General features: G+C 46.7%; 3 protein-coding genes across 3 annotated transcripts; 2 read left to right on the forward strand and 1 right to left on the reverse strand.

Moving 5' to 3' along the window:
* Window positions 1-216: 216 nt before the first annotated feature.
* Window positions 217-2,547, forward strand: LOC135593087 (leucine-rich repeat extensin-like protein 4). Its single transcript, XM_065082908.1, has one exon. The coding sequence runs from the start codon at window positions 442-444 to the stop codon at window positions 2,392-2,394; it is 1,953 nt and encodes a 650-aa protein (XP_064938980.1). The 5' UTR covers window positions 217-441; the 3' UTR covers window positions 2,395-2,547.
* A 1,017-nt stretch (window positions 2,548-3,564) lies between these two features.
* On the reverse strand, window positions 3,565-6,848 carry LOC103997910 (guanine nucleotide-binding protein subunit gamma 2-like). Its single transcript, XM_009419254.3, has 4 exons — window positions 6,636-6,848; window positions 4,304-4,356; window positions 4,169-4,213; window positions 3,565-4,059 (listed from the first exon to the last, which is right to left on the reverse strand). The coding sequence occupies exons 1-4, from the start codon at window positions 6,777-6,779 to the stop codon at window positions 3,954-3,956; spliced, it is 348 nt and encodes a 115-aa protein (XP_009417529.2). The 5' UTR covers window positions 6,780-6,848; the 3' UTR covers window positions 3,565-3,953.
* Window positions 6,849-8,033: 1,185 nt separating this feature from the next.
* Window positions 8,034-8,730, forward strand: LOC135594525 (protein TIFY 3-like). The gene is made up of 4 exons (XM_065084894.1): window positions 8,034-8,117; window positions 8,168-8,320; window positions 8,407-8,489; window positions 8,652-8,730. The coding sequence occupies exons 1-4, from the start codon at window positions 8,034-8,036 to the stop codon at window positions 8,728-8,730; spliced, it is 399 nt and encodes a 132-aa protein (XP_064940966.1).
* Window positions 8,731-9,082: the final 352 nt, after the last annotated feature.

Genomic DNA, 9,082 nt, shown 5'->3' on the forward strand with positions numbered 1-9,082 from the left:
GGATCCTTCACTGTAGCTGTCAAGGCTTACCTTGTGATCACCAAACACGATGGCACGGTGGTCACCAAGATTGGCTTCGTCGTCATCTCGACCAAACCTGGCCGCCGTCTGCTGTTAGTGAGCTTTGATTTCAAACAGCGACAACATTTGAGTGTATAAGCTATAATTTTAAGTCACTGACACGCAAGACAAGGCCGTGCATTTAATAATGCACGAGGTGGCCAAGAAGACAGAGAGAGAGAGAGAAAGAAAGCGGGGGACGCAAAGCAGACATCCCCATGCGAATCCCTCCCATCTGAGCCACCACCTTCATCGACTCCCTCTCTCTCTCTCTCTCTCTCTCTCTTTCCATCATCATCCATGTGACTTCGTCCTTTTTTTTCCCCTCTCTCTTTCTACCAATCTTTCTCTAAGAAAGCCAATCTTTCTCTGAGAGCTGAGATGGTTGGGGGAGATGAGATGGCCCCTGTCAAGCTGCTCGTCGGCGTGCTCTGCCTCGTCTTCTTGCTGTTCTCGGCTGCTGTTCCGGCGCTCGGGGTGAATGAGGAGGAGCAAGAGGCGATGGAGGGGAGCAGTGTGAGCTTGGCGGTGGACCCGAGCTTCCAGTTCCAGAACTCGAGGCTGAGAGACGCCTACATTGCGCTGCAGACATGGAAGCGCACCGCCATCTTCTCCGACCCGCAGAACCTGACGGGCAACTGGGTCGGCCCCGAGGTGTGTTCCTACTTCGGCGTCTACTGTGCCGCTTCTCCGGACGACCCCTACCTCACCGTCGTTGCTGGCATCGACCTGAACCATGCCGACCTCGCCGGGTACCTCCCGCGGGAGCTCGGCCTCCTCACCGACCTCGCCCTCTTCCACCTCAACTCCAACCGCTTCTGCGGCACTGTGCCCCCCACCTTCCGCCGCCTCCGCCTGCTCTACGAGTTGGACCTCAGCAACAACCGCTTCGTCGGCAAGTTCCCGGAGGTGGTGCTCTACCTGCCGGCCCTCCGCTACCTCGACCTCCGCTTCAACGACTTCGAGGGGCCCATCCCGCCGGCGCTCTTCGAGCGGCCCCTCGATGTCATCTTCCTCAACTCCAACCGCCTCCGCGCCGGCATCCCCGCCACCCTCGGCCACTCTCCGGTGTCCGTCCTCGTGCTCGCCAACAACGACCTCGGCGGGTGCATCCCCTCCTCCATTGGTGGCATGGCCAACACGCTCAACGAGATCATCCTCCTCAACGACAACCTCACCGGCTGCATCCCGACCGAGGTCGGGCTGCTCCGCCGCGTCACCGTTTTCGACGTCAGCTTCAACCGCCTTCAGGGCCCGCTGCCGGAGTCCATCGCCGGCATGGTGAGCGTCGAGCAGCTCGACGTTGCGCACAACCGCCTTACGGGGCGCATCCCCCCGGGCGTATGCGACCTCCCCAGGCTCCAGAACTTCACCTACTCATACAACTTCTTCACCGGCCAGCCGCCGTCCTGCGGCCGCGGCGGAAGGTCAGCGGTGTTCAACGGCAAGGCGAACTGTATCCCCGGCCAGCCGGACCAGCGGTCCCCCAAGCAGTGCTCCTCCGCGGTGGCCCAACCCTTCGATTGCCGCAAGTCCAAGTGCTGGAGTGGCGGCGTGCCATCCCCTTACCTCAAGCCACCGTCCCCGCGGCCGACTGCTCCTAGGAGATGGCCGGTATACAGTCCGCCGTCTCCGGTGGGGAACAAGCCCGGAAGGCACTACAAGCCAGCACCTCGTACGCCGCCGCCGCCGCAGTACGAATCATCGCCTTCGACGAGATCTCACCCACCGCCGCCGTCATACTCGCCGAAGCAATCGCCGCCGCCGTCCTCTTCGGGCTACCATGCTTCCTCACCGCCACCTGCCCCTCCTGCGCACGACTATGAACCAGCAAAACCTCCCCACAGCCCATTGCCACCCACATTGGTCTCACCTCCTCCAACGCATCACTATCAAACGCCTACTCCTCCTGCTCCTGTTCAGCCTCCGACATATACCAACCCTCCGTATCATACTTCACCACCATCGCCGTTGTCACCTACAGAGTCGCCTCCGCCGCCGCCCCTCAAGTCACCATCGCCACTGCCGACACCAGTGCCTGCCTCCCCGCCGCCGTCGCAAAAGCCATGGCAAGCTCCACCACCACCGGTACACTCCTCACCGCAGCCATCACCCAAGTATGCTCCTCCCCCGTTCGAACATTTGTCGTCACCACCACCTCCTCCGACCGTGATGAAGCAATCTCCTCCGCCGTCGCTTCCACCACCGGCAGGGCTGCCGCCGCCACCAGCACCGCCCAAGTGCCACGGGAAGGAGCATCCACCGCCGATACTGCCGCCCGTTGTAGGCGTGTCCTATGCTTCGCCACCACCGCCGGCGATACCGTACTACTGATCACGCGCGGCAAACTTGCTCTCTACCACTCCCCCTATCTCTTCCTTTATATTTCTTCTTGTTAATTGATCATTACAACTAAATATTCTTTTTGTTGTCGCTCTTGTTGGTCGCCCTTCGCTTATGCAATGCATCACGGCAAGTATTACTGCTCGGATGAGCCTCCTGGCTCTGTTTATTTCTCTGTTTGAGAGGATGAAGTGAACTACTCTTCCAAACTGCATGTCTGCTGTTGTTGACACGGCACTTTTTTGAAGCTATTCATCTCTCTCTCTCTCTCTCTCTCCCACTGCTGAGTTGCTGCGTGGATCTCTTGTCGAAGAACGGTGGCTTGATAACTAAACTCAATGTTTCGCGTATCAGCGGCCAATTAGCTTCCTTCCTTCCGAGTGTTACTCCCTCTGATCGAAACATCGTGTGGCGGCGATGCAGGTCTCCACTGAGAATCATTATTAGACGGAGCAGGGGGTGGGCTGTGGGAGGTGGGGCCGGTCGTCGGTGGAATACTCGTGTAGTGTCTCGAGGCCGTGGTCCGAGCGCGCTGTTCTCCCTGCTCTGCACTGAACGGAGAGCCATTATTGACTGCCATGAAGTGTAGTTGAGCAGCCACCCACCCGCGCTCTGGCCCAACACAACTCAACTTGTTGACCAGCCTGTGGCCTTTCATCAAACACCTCTCCGGCATGTGATTCTTGACAGCTCGCTAGGAACTGGGGAACCATCAGATAGTTTAAGAGGATATCATCCTGAAGTGCAAGGGTTCCAGATGGTTTGTGGTGGGGTAAGAACTTGGTCTGGATCATGGACTGTTTGCTGAGGGTAAATCCAACCTAATCACAGCTTCTACTGGATAATGAACTTGATTGCCAGTGGTAATATTGCTTGATGAATTAGGTAATTAAAACCAACATAAAAAGTTGGGACTGTAAGACCAAAAAATGAAATGACTCTGACAGAAAAGCATTCAACCGATGATGAGCTACCATCAGCAAGATTATTCCTATGGACTTGCAATGGATTATTGCACAGCTTTTTTATGAAGATGGTCCACAAAGATTAAGCTTTTCAGCTGGCCCTATGGCAATACTAAGAGTTGAAAAGAACACACCATTGCCGTTACAACATGGATATTGACAGTTGCAGACAAATCAAACTAATAGCAGAAGCAACTATTTGAACAAAGATTACATTTCCAGAACTGGAGGAGCCATGGTTTGTCATAACCAGAATTACAAGGTGGAACATAGTGCATATACAAACATTGATTTAGCAATTTAGCCAACAACAATGAGCAAATGTTTGTATCAAAAACCAGAATATCAATAAAATTACATCCTTGTCGTACCAATACGATTGTGTCGTTCACAATAACTTAAATGTGCACCACCACATGCACAACTTGCAGACTATATTTCAACCATGCAACCGAGGCTCCTGCTTTTGAATGGCGAGAGACTTGAGTAAACAAGATATGCAACCAATGACACTTCAAAACCACCATTACTTCTAGTACTCGTGTTAAGCTCATCATTAACTCATTGGCAAACACAGCACCAGTGTTAAAGAATATCAGAAGAACCTTTGTGTGTCCACCATTTCCGACTATGAGAGCTGCGTACACGTTGGAACCACCGGTGCCAGGCAGCATTTTCGGGGCCTGGTGTGCTGACAATAAGCGACAAGATCAACAAATCATCAAAATTATTGTATGACAAGAAAAGGAAGTGCAGCATGGTGCAAAATAAGCCATCTGATCATTGCTTGGCACACTCACACAGGAAGGAAGGCATCAGGTTTGCCTTCTGTGCTCATCAAGATTCTGCAGATTCCATCAACAAACAGGTGTGTCAATAGACATCTGAGCAAGGAAAGTGATGATTTATGACAGAAAGCCTGAAAAATCACTTACTCCTTGCATGCTGCAGAAGAAGGCCCCATTGTTTCAAGTTCGTTTAGTTCCTCCTGCATGCAGATGGATAACAAAACACAGTAATGATCGTATCTGAGTTCTAGGTGGCGTACAACCATTTTAAGAAATCTCCTAGTCCTTGATTTCCTACTCATAAAAGAGAGATAGTATATGCACTTCCACAAACTCCCATACAAACTGGTTTGATGACATGCAGCCTGTGCCCATGCGGTCCTGATACGGTATTAATAATGTGGGTCTGCTTGTCTCCTCTTCACGATATGTTTCTTTGCGTACAGATTAGCAGACATCATGGACCTGTGATGTGTGATGCAGCCTGGTGAATGCATTAACTTGACACTTGTCTATGTCCTGATATTCTTGCCTATGGACATTCAATCATGCTTCTGCACATTAACATTGACATGCTTTTCAAGGCTAACCTATGTTAAAATTCTTATAAAAGATATTGTGTTTGAGGTGGTGAGAGTGCAAGAAAATTAAAAAGAGAAAGAGAAGATGAGCAAAATAAATGAAAAGAAAGAGAATGGAGGGTCTGGTTTGTAAGAATATTTACAAACTCAAACAAGCTCAGCCTTTACAAAAACTTCTTTTACCCTCTCTAGAACATGACTTTTGCCAGCATGCATCAACTCATTGGTAGATATGTTTCAAATTTCTTCTGATTGTTTTGCCTCTGTTTAAGCAAGCACTGGGCATGAGCATTCTGTTTATATATACAGACCCTGTTGCTAGTGGACGACAAGTGCACATCAGGGGTGGGTTGACACAGTAACACAGATGGTTACCTAAGCAATCAATTCGCATTTGGACACCATGTTCAAAAATCAGGTAACCTTTTTTTGGCCCATGATGTTTTGGTCAGTCTGCACACTGGTGCATATCCATGGGACAAACCTGAAATCGTTGAATGCCACATTCAACTCCCCAACTCCAATGGCAACTATTAAACCTTCTCTATATTATATAAGCATCCATTTTCAGAAACAAAGAAAATATTATGAGAAATATCATATAAAAATAGTGGCATGATTTCCACAATCAACATGGAACAAACATCTTTTGTTCAATACAATTATTAGTCTAATAAGGGAGCCATAGAAAGGTATGGCACTTTAAATAAGATAATTGGTGGGACTGCTTGATAAGAAATTTTTTATCACATTATGGTTAGGATTGGGTTTTCTGAGCATTATGTATTTAGTTAGTGACACAATTGAGGTTCAACATTTTTTTGTCATCAGGCACAAACATGGTATATTGCATTCATTACAAATTTTGAGGCACTTCATATATATCTTCTAAAGATGAATCCAGGAATATGTTTTCCTTAATTGTGGCTATCTTAGACATGTTTTGGTCTTTATAACGAAAGGAAAGACAGGGTTTCTTTACCAACTTCAGTAATTGAGAGTGTTTATTCAAAACAGAATTAGAAACATAATGAAATGAAAAATAATATCTAGCAGACAAAGATTCTGTTAACATATCTAATGACTGTTCTCACAATGTTGCAATTATTTCAGACACTGCAATATAATCAGTATCCTGCAACTGAATTTTGTCGAGGACTCACTCACTATATGCTATCCATAGTGGTTGATCACCTGGCATCCCAGGTGTGGTTTTAGTTGTTCCTTTTGTCCCTTTAACTCCCTTTGTTTTCTATTATCTAACGGTGAGTCATAGTAGTATTAAGTTGGCTACAACATATCGAAACATACTTTATGTCCAAAGTTTAAACTTTTAGAACTCATAATCATCTAAAAAGGTCTCATTGGAAATATAATCACAATTTTACAACAGAATCTTGAGGTGGAGCACATGAATAGAACAATTCTGCCAAGGATTCATTCACTATATGCTATCCGTAGTTACTGATTACCCGTGAGCATATACTATTTGCTCCAAATCATGTAAGTCGTAGGTGTTGTTTATGATTGCCATTGTTGTCCTTCGTGACTCCCTCTGTTGTCTATTCATTAATGGTGAGACATGGAAGTACTAAATTGGCTAGAACATATGAAAAATTCAGTCTTATGTCCGAAGTTTGAATTTTTTAGATATCGGAATCATCGAAAAATTGTCCCAGTGGCAGATCTGACGGAACTTGTGGCGGAAGCTACGGTTCAAGCAGCATCATATCTCGATCAGCATTTAATAATGAATCAAAATTAACTTTTTCCCCCTTTTTTTTTCTTTTATTTGATGAATCACTCATCAATGCGATCAATTAATGACGCTTCAAGAGAAAAATCCCAAGCGGGAGAATAATTGGGGTAGGCATGGAGGAGGAAGGGAAGAAGAGGACCTGGAGGTACTGGATCTCTTGATTGAGCCGGGAAATGGCGGCCGAGAGGCGGTGCTTCCCCAAGAAATTGCCATTCCGCGTCGACAGATGCAGAGACGGCGGTCCCCGCGCCACCATCTCCGCTCCCTCTCCGTTCGTCGTCATCCTCTCTCTCTCTCTCTCTCTCTCTCACACACACACACTCTCACTCTCACTCTCAACAATATTTAGAAGAAGACTGAGGGAAGGATATGTTATTTTAGGTAAATGTCAAAAACATATTCGCTATAAGACCATAAAAAAAGATGGATCGCAAGCAGACCATTAAAATGCAATATTAATTTATATTAATACTACTATTATTTTTGTAGTACTAACGACGATCAATCATGATTAATCAAAGGATGCTAATAAATCTATTAAAAAATCATTTATTTTTAAATGATAATTTATTTTGAAAAATCATTAAAAAATGATAATTTATTTTGAAAAATCATTAAAAAATGATAATTTATTTTTTAAGGGTTAAAACTTATCATTAATAAATAAAGAAGAAGATGGATGGCTGGGATTTAATTTGTGGAAATGTCAAATGCAAAGTGATACTTAGATTATCAACATTATTTATATTTATCTTTCCGAATCATGATGCCAAAACAACTTGATCAAACGGCATAAAAATAATAAAATTAAGCAAATTAAAGAACGTCGATTCAATAAAAAAAAATCCCTATATTTTATCATTTATTATTTTTATTAAATAATAATATAATTCACGCAAATCGCCGGTACATAAAAGGACATGGGAACCGAAACGACTTTCACCACTTTTAAAGAAGGGTACCGCCGTCGTTACATTCCAACATACCCATCCGATGGTTGTTTGCCTCTTGGATCCACCGTGGGTCCCGATGTTTCATTCGCCAACACAGCAGGTAGGAAACGGGAGTAAGATAACTATCGTAAATGAACTATTTTGTCTCTGCTTCCAACGTAATTTAAAGCCCTTTTTGGTTCGTCAGTTTCCACCCTTCGCCTTCCTTCTCTGCTGATATAACCTTGGCAGGCCAGAAGAAAGGGAGAGACAGAGAAAGGGTCATGGAGGATGCATTGGAGGCACAGATCACGGTGGACAGCGGCGGAGAAGCCGAATGCGATGAGAGCAACAGCAACAGGCAGTAAGTTGTAGTAGTACTGTTACTGCAGGCTCTTTTCCTTCCTTTCGTTGAGCAATTTCGAAGGCGAAAGCAACATGATAGGGATGGTTTCGATCACAAGAAAATGTACAAAAGCTCTCTTTATCTGTTAGCTATGTTGGAATTCTGCCCTCATTGGCGGATTTGGTACAAAGGGATCACCTTTTGCTCACTTGCTTGGTGTTTACGTCCTTCGAGGAACTCGGCTGTGCGGATGCCGGCAATGCCGAACGCCGTCGCCCCCACGCAGCTCACCATTCTCTACGAAGGAGCTGTCAATGTCTACGACGGAGTTCCCCCGGAAAAGGTCGCTACTTGGGCTCTACAACTGAGTCGCTCTGTTGGCTGATGAGACAGGCGCAGGCGATAATGCTCATTGCTGCTGCCGCTGCAACCACAGCAGCGAATGGTCCGAGTAAGGTCCGCCGGACCGACACAGCGAGTATGGCTGCGGCGACGGTGCTCACGAGATCTCTGTCATTGCAGATCCCCCCTGCAAACTACGAGTTGGTTGGTGTTCTTTCTCGCTTGCATTGGCTTGCCTGTGATCATGCAAAGGTCGTACCTTTCTTTCCACCTTGAGATTTCTAACCTAGCTTTCGGGGATTCGCCTGTTGGCAGAGCTTCCCATCGCGAGGAGGCATTCGCTCCAGTGTTTGTTGGTGAAGCACCGCGACAGGTGCATCCTATCCTTCCCTCCTTGGTTCAATCACGTAGCAATATGAACTGCTACATGTCCTGTATTGAGCCTGTTATGCTTAATCTACACGTTTACTATATCGCTTCAACTATGTTTCTGCCATGATTGTTCCTGGTCTCACGGGTTAATTATGTTGATCAGGTTGGCGAGCAAGACACCATTTGCTTCAGCAAAGCCATCAGAGGGCATGGAAATGGATTCAGGTGCGAAGCTTGCTTAAGTGGACTCTTTGTGGCCATTGACCATGTGGTTACCAAGCAATCATCAAGCCTCTGCGATCACCCTAACCTATTGAGGATAGTATTACTGTCATGAACATTGTGCTACATGGTGCTTATGCAATGCGATGCCTCTCTTGTTTCTCAGAAGATTAGTTCGCAAGTTATGATCAAACATGAAATTTAGGCTTGAGATCATATCAGCATGGTAGAAACTTTGGTCTGGGCTAACACTTGTTCTACCTCGCCATGACAGGATTTGTTGCTGTAACATAAGAGTGCAGCAGAAGTGGGAAGCCATGAGCGTGCCCCCAAGCTCTCTTATGCAGTCCCGTCGTCTCCATGGATGTACCA

The sequence above is a fragment of the Musa acuminata genome, chromosome BXJ1-9, assembly GCF_036884655.1.
Source record: "Musa acuminata AAA Group cultivar baxijiao chromosome BXJ1-9, Cavendish_Baxijiao_AAA, whole genome shotgun sequence".
Taxonomy (NCBI): Eukaryota; Viridiplantae; Streptophyta; class Magnoliopsida; order Zingiberales; family Musaceae; genus Musa; species Musa acuminata.

Excerpts from the sequence above, each read along its gene's own strand:
- LOC135593087 (XM_065082908.1), top strand. The coding sequence starts at position 442 with ATGGTTGGGGGAGATGAGATGGCCCCTGTCAAGCTGCTCGTCGGCGTG.
- LOC103997910 (XM_009419254.3), bottom strand. The coding sequence starts at position 6,779 with ATGACGACGAACGGAGAGGGAGCGGAGATGGTGGCGCGGGGACCGCCG. Across the intron at positions 4,357-6,635 it reads AAGAGATCCAGTACCTCCAG|GAGGAACTAAACGAACTTGA; the intron begins GTCCTCTTCTTC and ends ATCTGCATGCAG. Across the intron at positions 4,060-4,168 it reads CCTGATGCCTTCCTTCCTGT|CACACCAGGCCCCGAAAATG; the intron begins GTGAGTGTGCCA and ends GCTTATTGTCAG.
- LOC135594525 (XM_065084894.1), top strand. The coding sequence starts at position 8,034 with ATGCCGAACGCCGTCGCCCCCACGCAGCTCACCATTCTCTACGAAGGA. Across the intron at positions 8,118-8,167 it reads ACGGAGTTCCCCCGGAAAAG|GCGCAGGCGATAATGCTCAT; the intron begins GTCGCTACTTGG and ends CTGATGAGACAG. Across the intron at positions 8,321-8,406 it reads CCCCTGCAAACTACGAGTTG|CTTTCGGGGATTCGCCTGTT; the intron begins GTTGGTGTTCTT and ends TTTCTAACCTAG.